The sequence below is a fragment of the Neomonachus schauinslandi genome, chromosome 14, assembly GCF_002201575.2.
Source record: "Neomonachus schauinslandi chromosome 14, ASM220157v2, whole genome shotgun sequence".
In the NCBI taxonomy this organism is placed as follows: domain Eukaryota; kingdom Metazoa; phylum Chordata; class Mammalia; order Carnivora; family Phocidae; genus Neomonachus; species Neomonachus schauinslandi.
Genome location: NC_058416.1, coordinates 73296469 through 73313220, shown reverse-complemented (window position 1 = coordinate 73313220; position 16752 = coordinate 73296469). Strand labels below are relative to the sequence as shown.

Below are 16752 nucleotides of genomic sequence, written 5' to 3'. Positions count from 1 at the left end.
CCCTGAGTTAAGTCTCAGAACTTCCCTGAGACTCCATTTTCTGATCTAAGACATACAAGCAATGATAGAAAATATTCTGCCCTCCTCTGCTATTGTGAAGAGGAGATAAAAGAATGGGCAGTAGCTTGTAAACTGTGAAGTGCTGGGAGTTTGCATCGAGGGGTCAGTTTCTGCTTTTTCTCCGTTCTTACATATCTGGGAGAAATGAATGGGATTCTTTGAACACCCAGTGAGCAACGTGCACCCAGATGGGTTCTTGTTGTCCATCCGCTTCCTTGCTCCTCTGAAGGATTCTGTGAGGTTTGTGGTCCTGGTTCACAGATGAGAAAACCAGAGTTCAAAATGGTGAAGTGAGTTGCCCAAAGTTACCTAGCGGGGAAGTAGCCAAGCCAGGACTTGAAGCTTAGGTCTGTCTCACTCCCAAGCCCAGTCTCTCACTGAAAATGCTAGATTTAAATTCTTTTTCTTTTGCAAATGTTTGGACCGTGGAAGGCCATGTTAGGAAGCATTGATAGAAGTCAGCCTTGGGCAATGCCGCATCCTAATGCTTCCTGCACATGAATTTGCCAAAGGCTCTGATAAGTCTTGCACTGAAGAACCCGTTAACTCAGTGGTTCCCACACTCATTCTAGCATGGACTTTCCTCCACCTACGTACCCATCACGCCATGGGGAGCCATCCTGCAGAACACACTCCAGAAAACTTTGCCTGGCTTGATACAGAGTCTTTATTATTTTGTGTATTTTTCAAAATGTGTTTTAGCTTTGCCAGCCTCCACTCCAAAAGCAGATATGAGCAGAGGGCCTTGTGTCTCTCACTCTTAAAGTTTTGAAATGGACTTGCTTTTTACGTAAGTGGCCATCAACCACTAGTTTGCCCTCCATGGGCCAGGAGATGGAAGCCCTCTGTCCCTGCCCCTATGCCCTTGTGTGAAGGTTGCACAACTTCTGGTGCATTCTAAAAGTTTCTCAAAGCATCATGAGTGCCCTGAGCCAGGGTCCCGATGAGGTGGAGATGTGACCCAGGCCCTCCTGAGGCGTTTGCATGGACAGATTTATAAAGGGGGAGAGCAAGGTCAGAGAAAGGTACTTTTCTCTTGATGGCAGACACTTGGACTTCATCTAGTGCCTGCTCTGCTCCATCTATCCCATCTATCTCTTGCTGTGGCAGGAAATCAATGGTTTCAGCGACCTGGGTGGGAATGGTGATGGCTGTCTGGGGTGGCAGAAGAGCCAGTGTCAGGAGGTAGAACGCTAACTGCTCTTAGCGGCAACTGATTTAGGAGTAGGGGCCTTAGAACGTCTCTCTGACTCAGTTTGCCCACCTATGCAATAGGGTAATTGATACAGCATGGAAAGGGAGGAAGAAGGGGTGGGCAAGGCAGCATATAGGAGAAGGGCTGGCGGGGAAGAGGGTGTGCAAAGGGGTTATCGTGGAGTATTCACTTTAGTGGAGAACACCTGCCTTTGCTGGGTGATTAGAGAAATCAGAGCCAATGAAATGAAATGAGTTGCCCGGAGCCAAATGTCTTAGTCTGTTTGGACTGCTATAACAGAGTATCACAGACCGGGGCTGAGAGGACAAACATTCATTTCTCGCAGTTCTGGACACTGGGGAGTCCAAGATCAAGGTGCCAGCAGATTGGGCCTCTGGTGAGGGCCCTCCTCCTGGCTTGCACATAGCTGCCTTCTTGCTGTGTCCTCAGGTGGTGGAGAGAGACAGAAGAAGCAAGCTCTCTGCGATCTCTTCTTAGAAAGGCCCTGATCCCAGTATGGGGGCTCCACTCCCCTGGACCTCACCTAAACCCAGTTATCTCCCAAAGCCTGCGTCTTCAGATAATACTGCGCAGGGGGGGGTTAGAATTTCAACATAGGTATTTGGGAGAGACCCGAACATGTAATCCACAACACCGAGTAATGGCAAATGCAAACTTCTTCCTCCTTTTTTTTTTTTTTTTAATGGAGTCACAGTCTATTTGATAAAGAAGGTGGCTACATTTTAATATGTTGGGTATAATGTTGCCCAGAGCCTTAAAAAGTCAGAGTGCCAAGATTTGCAACTATTCAGGCAAGGTCATGGCATAGTAAGGAAACAGCTGTTGGGGAGTGGGCAAGGAACTGGGGGGGCGAGGGCTTCACGGTGAGTGGCGGGGGCTCCCCATCATTGGCCAGCTGTCCCCATAATTGTCGGGCTCCCAAGTTCTTAGGCTCCTGAGTTCTCCGACAGAGACACCCACTTCCTAATCGCTAGGGCGGCCTTTGTGGAACAGGGCAAGGGGCTGTGAGCTTCATATCTCGCCCCCCCCCCCAGATGGTCTCCCTGCCTGTGGGTTTTGTCCGGATGGAGCTCATTTAGCCTATGTCTGCATCTGCCCTTTGTGCCCGCAGCTCCGCCAGCTCGAAATGCAGCTGGAGCAAGAATACGAGGAGAAGCAGATGGTCCTCCACGAGAAGCAGGATCTGGAAGGCCTGATTGGAACCCTCTGTGATCAGGTAAGAGGGAAGCCCCAGCAGGCGTTTGGGAGAACACATTCCCTGCCTCTAGGCCCTGTTCAGAGAGATGGATCCAAGGGGGAGGACAGCTCAGTAAGTCCTCAGGAAAAGCCAGAGGCCAATCGGTTCAGCCAGCCTCCACCAGGTCATCCCAAGTGCCCTCTGGCCCATCAATTCCAGCCCTGTCCACACTCACTGCTCTTCAAAGGAGACCTTCTGGGGTCCACACACAGCAGGGTTCTTGGAAGGACCATGAGAATAAACAGAGTGCGCCTAGCCAGAAGGGACAGACGAGGTCGCCTTGCCTTCAGCAACTGTCGGGGAGGGAGGGTAAGCAGCCCTAGCTTTAAGGGGGTGAATGTGAATGGCGACTGTGTTCACAGCTGGCCTCCTGAGAACAAGACTTCTGCTAGAGGCAGTCAGGCTCAGAGTCGAGCAAATGTAGCTTGAAACCCTCGCTGGGGCCACTTCTGTTACATGGCTTTGGGTGAGCTAATGAACTGCTCTGAGCTTCTGGAGGGCAGAGCCCTGTGGGGAGGTTGCCATGGCTGTATACCAAGGTTTTCAACTGCGGCACTGTAGACATTTCAAGCCACATCCTCCTTTGCGGTAGGGAGATGGTCCCATGCCCCCTAGGATGCTGAGCAGCATCCCTGGCCTCCACCTACCAAATACCAGCAACATACCATCCCCCCTTCATTGTGACAACCAGAAATGTCTATAGCCATGACCAAATGTCCCCTGAGCACAAAATTAACCTCCGTCTTCGCAAAAAATTCACGGCTGTAAATAAAGCAGCCCGCAGAGCCCAGCACCAGCTCCTGATTTCCCAGGTGAGAGGAAGCACTCCTCCATCGCCCAGATATTCCTTGCCCTGCCTGTGCTGCCACTACATGAAACCCCAACATCGGAGAGATGCCTGTGGCTTCGATAATTTCTTTTAAAGTCGCACAGGAGTGTATTTTAAGGTCTTTGCTTAACGGGCATGCACTGTCTTTTAATTAGCAATGATCTCGCTGTCTATCAGCAGAGTTATTCTTTCTGGTCACAAAGGAATATGGACCCTTCTTCAAGCCATCGCCCTAGCGATTAGACAAATAGGTGCTCATTATGTATTTTTAAAAATATTTTATTTATTTATTTGACAGAGAGAGAGAGACAGCACAAGCAGGGAGAACAGGAGAGGGAGAAGCAGACTCCCCGTGAGCAGGGAGCCTGATGCGGGGTTCAATCCCAGGACCTCGGGATCATGACCTGAGCTGAAGGTAGATGCTTAACCAACTGAGCCACCTAGGCACCCCTGTATTTTTTTTTAATTGATTAAGTGAGTGAATCTTAGAGCAGGACCACCATAGCATTGAGTGTCTGGGTTGGAAGCTGAAGGAATCCACAGGAAAGCTTTATCATCTTCCTGCTCTGAATTTTCTAGTATCTCAGCCAAGCAAACCAGGCCATTGAGTGCAGAGCCATTGGGGTTACTCTTTCTTTAGCATTAGTGCAAGAGAGCCTAGCCCAATATTTGATTCTAGAATGATAGTGGGAAGTCACCGGGAGAAGGTGGCATTCTATTCAGCATGGTCCATTGGAGGAAACAAAGTAGGTAATCCAGTAAAGAAAGGTTTTTATAGATATTGCTGAAATGAAACATTTTCTGTGGAAACAGAAGGTGACTTGAAATTAATAAAATGCTAATTTCATGTTAGCCACCAAGCTGGAACCTTTAAATAAATGATCACATTTGGTAGTTTTTAATGTTTTATTAAGACATTTGCCAAACACAGGGAAAAGTAGAATGAATAATATAATCAATGCTTATGCACCAAGCACCCAGGGTTCACATAAATTAAAAATCTGCGGTATCAGATTCAGATATTTTTAAGAAAAGAAAACACACTTAAATGTTTGTTTAACATTTGAGTGCCTGGGTGGCTCAGTCGTTAAGTGTCTGCCTTCGGCTCAGGTCCTGATCCCAGGGTGCTGGGATCGAGTCCCACATCGGGCTCCCTGCCCTGTGGGAAGCTTGCTTTTCTCTCTCCCACTCCCCCTGCTTGTGTTCCTGCTCTCGCTATGTTGGCGGCTTTGTTTCCATTCCTAAAGCTCCCACTCCTTCCTCCTTCCTTCTTCCTTGCTCCCTAGAGGAGACTATCATCCTGTGGTTGGAGTATGGAATTCCCTGGCATATGTATTTGAACTTTAACCACATACAGTAACATGATTCTGCAACTAACTTTGTTGCCTTTTGTACCATGTTTGAAGACCACTCCATGATAATACGTGGAGCTCTAATTCATTCATCTTTTTTTTTTAAGATTTTATTTATTTATTTGACAGAGAGAGACACAGCAAGAGAGGGAACACAAGCAGGGGGAGTGGGAGAGGGAGAAGCAGGCTTCCCGCGGAGCAGGGAGCCCATTGCGGGGCTCAATCCCAGGACGCTGGGATCATGACCTGAACCAAAGGCAGACGCTTAATGACTGAGCCACCCAGGTGCCCCTAATTCATTCATCTTAACTGCTACACAATATTCTTTTTATTTTTAATTCCATTCTTCTGCTGGTGGATATTTAGTTGTTTCTGTTCTAAGACATAAAACTGCCTTGCCTATTCTTACGTATGTCTCACTGTGCACATGGGCAAGAGTTTCTCCAGAGCATGTATATATTTTGAGATTATGTTTTTAGGTGCATCTAAGTTTATTATTGTTTTATTTCCTTAGCATTGTTCCTTTGATTATGATATGGTCCCTCTTTTTTCCATGAATGATTTTTGCCTTATTTTATTTTTCTTGATTTCTTTTTTTTTAAAAGATTTTATTTATTTATTTGACACAGAGAGACATAGCGAGAGCAGGAACACAAGCAGGAGGAGTGGGAGAGGGAGAAGCAGGCTTCCAGCAGAGCAGGGAGCCCGATGTGGGACTCGATCCCAGGACCCTGGGATCATGACCTGAGCCGAAGGCAGATGCTTAACTACTGAGCCACCCAGGCACTCTTGCTTCATTTCTTTTAGTTAGTTTGCCTGCAAGACCTTATTTATTTATTTATATATTTTTTAAAGATTTTATTGATTTATTTGAGAGAGTGAGAGAGTGCACGAGCACAAGAGGGGAAAGGGGCAGAGGGAGAGGGAGAAGCAGACTCCCCGCTGAGCAAGGAGCCCAACATGGAGCTCGATCTCCCAACCCTGAGATCATGACCTGAGCCGAAGGCAGACACTTAACCCACTGAGCCACCCAGGCACCCCTGGCAAGACCTTTTTTAAATCCCTTCATGTTCAACCTTTCCAAATGTGTGTGTGTGTGTGTTGTTTAATTCAGTGTTTTAGTCTCAAATTTTTTTTTTTAAAGATTTTATTTATTTATTTGACAGAGAGTGAGAGAACAAACTGGGAGACAGAGGGAGAGAGAGAAGTAGGCTATCTGCTGAGCAGCGAGCCTGATGTGGGACTCAATCCCAGGACTCTGGGATCATGACCTGAGCTGAAGGCAGCCGCTTAACCGACTGAGCCACTCAGGCGCCCCAGTCTCAAACTTTTTATAGGAGAATCTAATTCATTTACATTTAGTGGAATGACTGATATATGTGAAGTTATTTATATTCTCTTATTTTGTGTTCAGTATTTGTTGGCTTATTGTCCCCTTTCTTTTCTTCTTCTTTTATTCCTTTCTTGCTTTTGAAGTTTTTTTAATATTAAAGATTTTTATTTATTTATTTGAGAGAGAAAGAAAGAGAGAGAGTGCACAAGCTGGGGGAGGAGCAGAGGGAGAGAGGGAGAATCTCAAGCAGACTCTGTGCTGAGCACAGAGCCCAGTGTGGGACTCAGTCCCAGAACCCTGAGATCATAACGAGCTGAAACCAAGAGTCGGATGCTTAACTGGCTGAGCCACCTAGGTGCCCCATAGATAACTATTTAATTGTAGTTTTTTGTAACATACTGTATTTGATTTTTACAACAATTCTGTGGGAAAGGTATTATTAGTTCCTTCTTATAAGTGATAGAATTGAGGCTCAAAAGCTAAAGCAAATTGCTCAAGATCATATAGCTTGTTAGTGGCCTAAGTGGATTTGTAATGGAGTCTGTATTATTTGAAAGCCTGTATTTTTAAAACCTAGCACTGTGCTGCTTAAAAGTGGTTAAGGTCCAGTTAATTAGAAACAACGTTTTTTTGACCATGTTGATTTTTTTCAGAATGTTATCCATTCTCTCTCTTAGCCTCAATCTCCCCATCTATAAGTGGTTGATTATCCTTACCAGCATTTCAAGATTATATTTTTAAAGTGCTCAGAGAAATCCTTGACAACAGACATTTAACAACTGCCCCAGACAATTTGGCTTTATGATAAATGGTGAAACAGTTGAGATTTGAATACGGTTGCCCACAACAACACTAAACATCATTTAGATTTATTGGTTAATTATTCACTAGCTTTATCCAAATTTGGATCTTTGTGCTACAGAATGCAAACTTGCGGGATGACATTTATTTCCCATTAACCTAATGAGCTCTCCCTCTCTCTCTCTTTTTTGCTCTCCTCTCCTATATCAATTCATTATGAAGGGGAGGGTGACTTGTCTGAGGTTTTTGTTGTGAGTTGGGTTTGCAAAGATCCCTCTGGAAAGGAGACAGATGGCAGCATTTTCAGGGTCTTCCTGGCAGGGATGGTGGTAATATCTGAGCCGTGGTCACTGCCAACATCAAGGAATGTCCCTGATGCCAACCTGCCCTGCAGGAGAATGAATGCTCTTTATACTCTGGGATGTGTAAAGAGCAAGAACAGATAAAAAAGAAAAAAATAAGAGAGATGCTGAGTATGCTGCTTGAATGCAATCATGGTAACGAACCTGGGCTCGAATTAGTGAATCATGATTCAGGTTCCCCTAAGGCACTACGGTGCAGTGGTTAAAGACTTTGCATTCTAATGCTGAGCTGCCTGGGTTCAAATCCCCGCTGCATAGCCACGCCATCACCTTGAGTAGATCACTTACTCTATGTCAATTTCACCAGCTCTGCCTCCATTTTCCCATGACAGTACGTAAGAGTCTCACCTTGCTCACAAGACATGAGCTGGCCCCAGGTAACTTCTCTTGCTCTGTGATCTGCCCCACCTCCATGTTTCATGCCCTCATGCTAATCACTGGAACCAGAGGCACCAGACTTTCTCAGCCCTCTGTTTTTGCTCATGGCATGGCTTCTTCTTGGAATGTTCTTCCCATACCTCACCTGGCTCCCACTTACCTAAGATTCTTCCTGATCCCATCTAAGCCTGAGCTGGCTGATGTTCCTCTCTGTTTCCATAACACCTTCCCTTAAATTAAAGAGCAAAACCTACCTCTTTTATCATCCATTTCACTGAAATCACCTCTTTCCAGTCAGGACAACTGGATTCCTATCATCCGAACTCTGCCACTCGGTGGAGGCGGGATCTTGGGCCAATTACTTCCCGCTCTGTAGGCTTCAGCTTCATCATTTGTAAAATGGGAACTGTAATACTACACACCTCATAGATTCTTCATGAGGACCAAACGTGTTAACTCCCATAAAGGGTTTAGAACAGTGTCTGACACTTAGAAAGCTCTCTATAAATGTAAGCTATTTCTGCTTTTATAAAGGCAATAGAAATTATAATGTCTATTTTTAAGAGATTGTCACAGGAGTTAAATGTAATAACATGTGACGAAGGGCCTGGCATAATGTCCAGTTCTGATCTCAGCTCAGCAGGTGAGATTATGTTATATATATATGTATATATGTATACACACACAAACACACACACACACACACATATATAGGACCAACATTTAAAACTTAAAGCAATACCTTTGAGAACAAAGAGGCTAGATCTGAAGAACCAACTCATTTTTCAAAGAATTCCAAACTGGGAGCGGAGAAATAGTAATGCAGAATCTAGAGGAGTGCGTTCTAGGTCATCAGACAATACTCATAATTCTTTATATTTATAAAGTGCTTGGCAGCATACTCAGGATGGAGTTTTTATTTTTTTTACCTTATTTTTATAGGTGAGTTGCCTTGGGTTCAGAGAGGTGACCCCATGCAGGCATACACCCCTCTGCTAGCAAATGGTGAGCCAGGGTTTAGAACCTGGGCCACCCCGTTCCAAACCCCACCTTCTTTCTAGAATATTCCAGGGCATTGGGAGCATCCCAGGAAATGGTTCTGGAAAGGCACAGGTATCCAGGTGTGTAGAAATTGGGTCCTATGGCTGACACACCTACACCGCGTTTTCTTGAAAACTCCCCATCTGATCGACGGTGCCGTGTTCTCTCCGCTGGTCTCCTGAGGAGGCCAAGAAGGGGGCTGTTCGTTTCTTTCCGAGTTTCAGAGATGCTCAGATGGTGCTTTTCCCATCAGCGCCACTTCTAGGGGAGACCACGGGCTGTCAGTGTTTCGTGTCGGGCCTCTGGGGTAATCTTGCACCTGACTCCGCTCACCTCAGCCTGTACTGCCACCCCTGGGGGTTGTCGCCCTCCTGGCGCTGAGTCTAGGATGTGGCTTCTGCAGGAGCCACTGGACAGCTACCCACTTGGAGGGCCTACACATTCAGGATGCTGGGGGAAGGAAGGCGCTCGCTTCTGGGTTGCATCCCTCTGCAGAAAATGGCCTCGCGCCTTAACCTGGTAAAGGAGACCAGCTCAAGGGACAGAAAAACTTGATTTAGACCTCCAAAAACAGCACAGCTATTTTTAATACTATTTACTGAGGTGCAACATACATGCTGGGAAGCATAGTGTTACCCCACTCTACGGCTCAGTGAATTTGCATGAACAGAGATGCAGCACCCACAGGAAGAGCATGAATAGTCCCTCAGGAGTCTCCGGCCCTATCCAGTCTCAGCCCCGGCTGGGTAATTGCTGTCCTCACTTCGGTCACCAGAGGGCCTCGCCCGAGCTGTATGCTCTTAACAAGGTGAGGAGAGGCCATATGGATGACACGAGTGCAAAAGGTGAGACCCAGTGACTTTGGATGTCTCCAGGCTGTGAAAACAGCAGTGAGCGCAGCTCATATTCGTGTGCCTTTACTATGAGTCAGGCCTTCGGCTAAACACCAACTTAATTCCCATAGCAGTCCCGTGTGGTTGATGCCATTCCCATTTTGCAGATGTGGAAACTGAGGCTCAGGGAGGAGAAGGGTCTTGTCCAGGGTCCCACAGTGTGAGAGGCAGGGGCAGGATTTGAAGCCAGGGAAGCCTGGTTCTGGAGAACTCGGACCCTGTCCAATGCTCTGCCGTCTTAGCTCACAAGAGCCTTCCCTTGGCTTCCAGATCGGCCATCGAGACTTTGACGTGGAGAAGCGTCTTCGGAGGGACCTCAGAAGGACTCATGCGCTATTGTCAGACGTGCAGCTCCTTCTGGGGAGCATGGAGGATAGCAAGACGTCGGTCAGCAAGGAGGAGCTGGAGAAAGTGCACAGCCAGGTGGGTGTCATGGGGGCCCCTTAGGACCAGGCTAGGGGGGATGCTGCAGCCGGCCAGGGGACGGTGGCTCTCGGTCCCAGGTATGGGTGTGGCCACATCACTGACTTTCACAGACCTGCATGGAGATGGGAGACACCGAGGGGCTGGGCGGGTCACACAGAGGTGGTCGATGAGGAGCAGGGGTTTATAAGGGATGGACGAGTTCAGTTCCCTTCCTCACGGCTGAGGCAGAATGCATCTCAAGGACGTGGGCAGATCGGGGGCCTGGGGCAGGATGGCTGCGTGCAGCGCATGAGCGTGTGTGTGTGCATGGATGTGTGTGGTGGCCGCCTAGGCTGAGTATGAAACAAACAGTAATTGTGCTCTTAAAGCAGAGCTCGAACCACCACCACCACCAACAGCACCGATTAGAACGGTAATGATGTTGATCTCTGGCTGTCACCTTCAGGAGCGCCCACCATGTCCCATTTATGCTATACAGGATGGCCCATCGAGTTCCCCGGAGAGCCGAGGGAGACGGCAGAGAGGGGAGGAGACCCACCCAGAGTCACACAGCTAGAAAGTGTCAGAGCCAGGATTCGAACTCAGGGCTCCACCCTCCCTGGCTGCCTCAGAGGAGGACCAGAGGCGGGTGGGCGGTGAGGCCAGGCAGAAGCCAAGGACCTCTGGAGGTGGGACGGGCTCGGGTTGGGCCAAGTGCAGACGGCGTGGCCCAGGGCGGCAGGTGTTGAGAGATGTGAATGGGTCCGATCCCGCAGCGGGGTGGGGGACCTGGGGAGCGAGGTCCCAGAGCGGGGACTCAAGACTTGTTTCCTGTGCCCGCGGGGAGCTGGAAACAATGCAGGGAAGCTCAGAGCCCCAGTGGGGATGTTGCTCGCATGCTTCTAACCCACGCCTCCTGCAGATAAAACCATTTGCACCAAAGCCAGGTGTGGGGAGATGGAAGGCATTTCCCGCTGCCTTCACCACCTCACCTTCTCAGAGTGTTGCCTTCCCTTCTTCCTCCTTCTCCGGCCTTCTCTCATGAGGCCTCAGGCCTGCCATGTGGGCTGTGCGCATGTGTATCTTCACAGAGATTATCCCCAGAAGCTCAGATGGGTTATCTGTACTTTTTGTACTCTCAGGCAAAACTGTATACTTCCTGATGGCAAGACTATGCTTTATATGTGTCTCATGATGCCTGTCCAGTTCACTGCACATAATAAATACTGAATAAATGCCTGCCTGTTGAATTCAATGGACTCACTCACCTAATGAGGAAATGAAGGAACAGAGAGGGTGAGAGATTTGCCTGAGGTCACACAGCCAGTGAAAGGCAAAGCTGGGCCTTGAACCCACATTCCCTGACTCACCTGGGTGGCTCAGTCATTAAGCATCTGCCTTCGGCTCAGGACATGATCCCAGAGTCCTGGGATCAAGTCCCACGTTGGGCTCCCCGCTCTTTGGGAAGCGGGAGGTAGCAGAGTCTAGAAACTGGATCTAGAGGCTTCTTCACTTCCTGTCTCTGGTGTCAGTTTCCCATCTGTAAAATGAAAGATTTCAGGTAGAGATTATAGGCTACGGGAGAAACCCCCTCCTTTTTTTTTCCAAACTAAATTCTAGGCTTGATTCAGATTTTGTGAGTTTCTCCATTAATTCTTTTTCCTGTTCCGGGACCCATCCCAGGGCATGACCCTGTGTTTGCTTGTCCTGCCTGCCCAGTCTCCTCTGGTCTGGGACAGTTTCCCAGTCCTACCTTGCTTTTCATGACCTTGACAGTTTTGAGGAGTACCGGCCAGGTATCCTGGAAAGCGTCCCCCTAATCTGGGTTTGTGTGATGCTTTTCTCATGATTGGACCAATTTGGTGGGTTTTTGGAGAGAATAGCCCAGAAGCTCAGAGGGGCTCTTCTCTCTCCATCATTCTCTGATTTTTAGCAGTTTCTTTGTTTAGCGGCCATGCTCTGCTAGGGTGACCGACCATCCTGGCTTGTCCTTGATGGTCCCGGTTTTAGGGCTCCAAGTCCCATGTCCTGGGTAAGCCCTAGACAAACCAGGACAGTTGATCACTCTGTTCTCTTCATGGCCATGTCAGGAAACTAGAATCACCTGGGCTTCAGTGCGTCCCCTCACTCAATCCTCATACCCTCTCATATTTGCCCATTTTACAGATGGGGAAATCCTGTTGAGAGCTGGAAAGTGACGTGCCCAAGGCAGCACAGCAGCTGAGTGGCAGAGCTGGGATTCATATCCAGGGCTCATGATTCTAAGTGTAGAATCTAAGGGTTCTTTTGCCTGTCTGTTTGGCTGTCCACGTGTGTGGAAGACCCTTAGCCTTTTGACTTGCCTCACGTGGGCAGAGTTATCGGAGCCCCTGGTCAGGGGCCAGGCCTCTTGGGTTCACGCAGCCCCCTTGCTCTTCCTGCCTCCCCCCAAATGTTCCTAGTGCCACAGCCTCCCAGCGTCCCCCTCCCTACAGGTGATTGTTCTTGAAAAGGAACCATGATGGTTTTGTTGCTTCTTCTTCTTCCTTCTTTAAGTATTCATGAGAAACCTCCCTCTGCAGGGTTAAAATGTGTGTTCTTGAAAAATAGTGGTATTTAATGAAGGCGCCTCGAGCTGAATCAAAGAGCTTCATTCTTCTGAAAGTCCTTCTTCCCCGTCTCTGCATCCGGCTCCTATCAAAGGGAATTCACAACCTTGGCTTTCTGTTGCTGTTGTCATGGAAATCGTTATAAGGATGGGATGGCATGGACCAGAGGTCAGGGTACAGTTGCTTCGGCTGCCAGGACACGTGTCCCGGATGCCGGAGTCAGAGCTAATCAAATAAAGCGGTGATGACATTGGGCATCACTGTGTTTTCTCTCCCAGCGAAGGTATTTGTCCTTTACCTGAAGGCTCCAGGGACAGAGGTGGGGAGAGCAGACAGGAGGGGACAGGGAGAGGGAGCTAACTTCGCTGCCATCTGTGCCCTAAGTGCTGGGTCGGACACTGAACAACTTCATACATTCCTTCCTTCCTTCACTCATTCATGATTCATGAGGCACCTACTGTGTGTCAGGTGATGTGCTCCATCTAGGTGTGTAAATGGTTAGTCAGACAGGTACCCTCCCTCGTGAAACTTACATCTTTTTTTTTTAAAGATTTTGTTTATTTATTTGACAGAAAGAGACAGTGAGAGAGGGAGCACAAGCAGGGAAAGCGGGAGAGGGAGAAGCAGGCTTCCCGCGGAGCAGGGAGCCCGATGCGGGGCTTGATCCCAGGACCCTGCGATCATGACCTGAGCCGAAGGCAGATGCTTAACTGACTGAGCCACCCAGGCACCCCGAAACTTATATCTGATGGCAAAGAAGACAAGCAAAGAGTGATACAAATACGTAGAAACATCCCACACCTTAATATGGGTATTAAAGGAAATAAACAAGGTTCTGGAATAAGGACTTGCAAGGGGTCTCGTGTAGCTTGGGTGGTCAGCTAAACTACCTTGGGAGAAGGAGAAGAAGGCAGGGACCCAAACGTATAGGATCCAGAAGGTTTTGATTTTATTCCAAGGGCCATGCGAAGCCATTGGGAGGTTTCGAACAGAGAGTGACACAATCTGATTGACGATTTAGAGGATCGCTCTTCTGTGTGGAGAATGGCTGGGGAGGGGATGATGATGCCATTAGGAGGCAATGGACCCTTCCAGGCTGGAGGAAATGGTCATCTGGGTTAAGTGGTGAGGATGCTGGCTAGAAGGGACAAACTTGGGGCTGGTTTGAAGGCTATGGGACTTGTGGATGTCTGGTGGCAACAGTAAGTGCTCACCATCACTGCAGGAGGGGGTATTTCTATTTTTGACTCATTTAACCAATAAAGAAACCATCTGAGTAACTTACCCAAGGGCACCCAGCAATGTATGTCTGAAAGCTTCAGATGCCAACAGTTCTGCGCCTGCACAACTTGGTTGGTATAAGCCCTATTATTCCTACTAACATTTGGACCTATTATGTTAACATAACACCTACTATGTACCAGGGTTTTCCTTGGTGTCTTGGGATCCCCAAACTTGGCTGTACATTAGATAACTTAAGCACCGTTTAAAAATCACAGGTTCCGGATCCCACTCGCAGATAGTCTTTTCTTTCTTTTTCATTAAGTCTGGGTTGGCACCCGGTATCTACCTTTCTAAACCATCCTATCAGAGGATTCAATTGGGAATCGAGGGCCTCGTTTATCTCTCAAAACTCCCTTTCAAGTTCGGTGGCAGCGTGTCCATTTTGCAGATGAGAAAACTGACAGCGAGTTTATATTAGTGTGATGGATCTTTGTTCTGCAGTTTTAAAATGAATTAAATTTGAGTCCAGGGGACTGGATCTGGCACTTGCTAATCTTGTGACTTTTGGTGTGTGACGTGACCTCCCAGAGACTTTCTCAAAGTGGAGAGTTCTCCTGCTGGCCCAGTGCTTGTGGGGGGCTGTTGAGGTCAGGCCAGCGAGGGTCTCCAGGAACAGTGAACACTCCCAGCAGCCCTTGCAGCTCGCTAACCTCGGTGCTGGAGAACCCAGAGGAGGGTTTCCTCTCTCAAGGCACGGATGAGGGAATTGTTTGAATGCCCCTGTTAAAGAACTATTTGCATTCAGCAGATACTGATACGGTCGCCACTCTGGGACAGATTGGAGGCCAGGCTGCAGGGATAAGGAGTAGACCATACGGTCCCTTCCCTCAAGGAGGCTCCCTCCCAGTCTGCAAGAGGCAGACCGAGGAGCAGACTCGTGCCAAGCAGACTGATAAGCTCCTTACTGGGGAGAAGGGGGAGGTGGCAGTTAGCTAAAGAGGATGCCTGGAAGCTGGTGGCTTCTGCTGTCTCTTTAAAGGTGGAAATGAATTGCTCGTTGCGGGGAGGATGCCAAAGAGCATAAAGGGATAGAGGCACGTGGAGACAGGGAGTATATGCCTCCTGACAGGGTATTGCTGGAGTATCAAGTGTGCGGGGGTAAGAGCAGAGAGGGTGATGTTGGTAGTTTGAGACTGGAGCTGGCTCAGGAATGGTTTGGTGATGGGGAGCCATGGAGAGTTACAGAGCAGAGATGGGTGTGGTCAGAAGTGCTTGTAAGACATGGCAGGATTCCAGGTCCCAGTGGAAGCCCTGATGTACTTGGTGCCAGGCTGAACCAGCAGCACGGGAGAGTTCCCTTAGACAGATTATCTTCCAGAATCTCTGGATGCTGCCCTTGCGGACAGGCATCCTCTCTGCCCCTTGCCCCACCATCTAGAACCCCAAGGGAATTATTTGGCTCTTTCCACCCAGTTTCCCTCCATGGGGAGCCTTGGCTATATCTCAGATTACACCTGCGGCTGGAGACCCTTGCAATAAAACATGGAATACGCCTAGAGGCAAGGTAGACCCTCTAGGATCCAAATCCTGCCTCCGTGACCTAATTAGAAACTCAAAGACAATGAATTTTAAAACGGAGAGCTCCCCACTAGCTCCCGTGTCCCCCGTCACAGGTGTTGGCTGATGGAAGACAGGTTTCTGGGCACACAGTTTCACAAGACCTCGCGGAACAGGTAGACAAGGCAACGTGTGGGGTTGCTTGGATTCGGATGACACCTGTTCTTTAGGAGCCAATTACTAATTAATTCCCATGGAATGTTTCCACTGGAAACACACTAATCTGGAGACAGAAGCAATCCCAACAACGAAGATCTGTAATTGAGATAATCACCGTGCGTAGATAACATCTGCGAGAAGCAGATACACGCACCTGACTCCCGACGGGAAAGTGGAAGATGTTTTCTCCAGGGCGGTGGTTTCTTTTTTTTTTTTTTCCTTTCATTTGATTCATGCCTCTGACCTTTGTCTCTTCCCCAAAGGAAATATGGTATTCGCTTTTTGTTAAATGGAGGCCCCTTCCCCCGCTCAGCTCTTGCATTTACTTACTTAAAGCCGGGGAGGGCCGGGGGGGGCCGTGTTCACACCTTCCTGCAGAGCACAAAGCTCTCACCTAGTCTTCGTACCCCTAAATCGCTCCTCAGTCTGTCCCCTCCCTTCTCCCCCTTATCAGCCAACACCTGGAGCTCTCATTTGGAGTTCTGTCATGTCAGCTGGCCTCTGGCCTTGTCCAAGCCATCTTAACTGCCACCTGATCTTTGGAGAGAGAATTTGGGGGTGGGGAGGGGCAAAGGGAGAGAGAGGATCCCAAGCAGGTTCCACGCACAACCCTGAGATCATGACCTGAGCCAAAATCAAGTGTTGGACGCGCAAACGACTGAGCCACCCGGGTGCCCCTGGAGAGAGAATTTTTTAAATTCATGTACAGTCTTGGCTCTTTGTGGTCAGGATCCACCAGTGGCTTCCCATTGCCCTCAGAATACAGTGCGGGTTCCTCAAGGTGACCTTTATGGATGCAGAGTCTGGCTCCCGTGCTCCTGACACTCCTGACCAGCCGCTAAGAGACAGTTTGGGGTCCCTCACACCTGTCCCACCTTTGCCCAAGCTGTGCCCTCTCGCTTCTGCCCTCTGAAACCTCTTCGCCTGCTAAAGATCTAGTTCTCTTCTGAGCTTGGGTTTGGGTATTGTCTCTGGGAGCCATCTCTGACCCCCACAGGGGCTGCGTGAGGGCCCACTTCCCTTGTCTCACTGTCTCCTGGGTTTAGATCTAGAACAGTACACATCAGTCTCTCACAATCACTGCCTTTGCTTGCCTGGGTCCCCCGTTTACCTTCCAGCTCCTTTAAAGGCAGGGACCGGACTAAGTACAAGTACCAAGAGGCTTGTACAAAGTCACAAAGGCATTAAGAGATGAAGGTGGGAGTTGAACCCACAGACTTCAGTAGCTATGAGTTTAGTATGTGCTACGTCAGACCA

General features: G+C 48.5%; 1 protein-coding gene across 1 annotated transcript in view; it reads left to right on the top strand.

Moving 5' to 3' along the window:
- The window catches only part of MYO18B (myosin XVIIIB), a 239894-nt gene that overhangs the window by 142320 nt on the left and 80822 nt on the right, over positions 1-16752 (top strand). Inside the window, exons 32-33 of the mRNA XM_021703505.2 lie at positions 2388-2492; positions 9773-9925. Coding sequence (XP_021559180.2) covers positions 2388-2492; positions 9773-9925 — 258 coding nt within the window. The remainder of the gene's footprint in view (positions 1-2387; positions 2493-9772; positions 9926-16752) is intronic.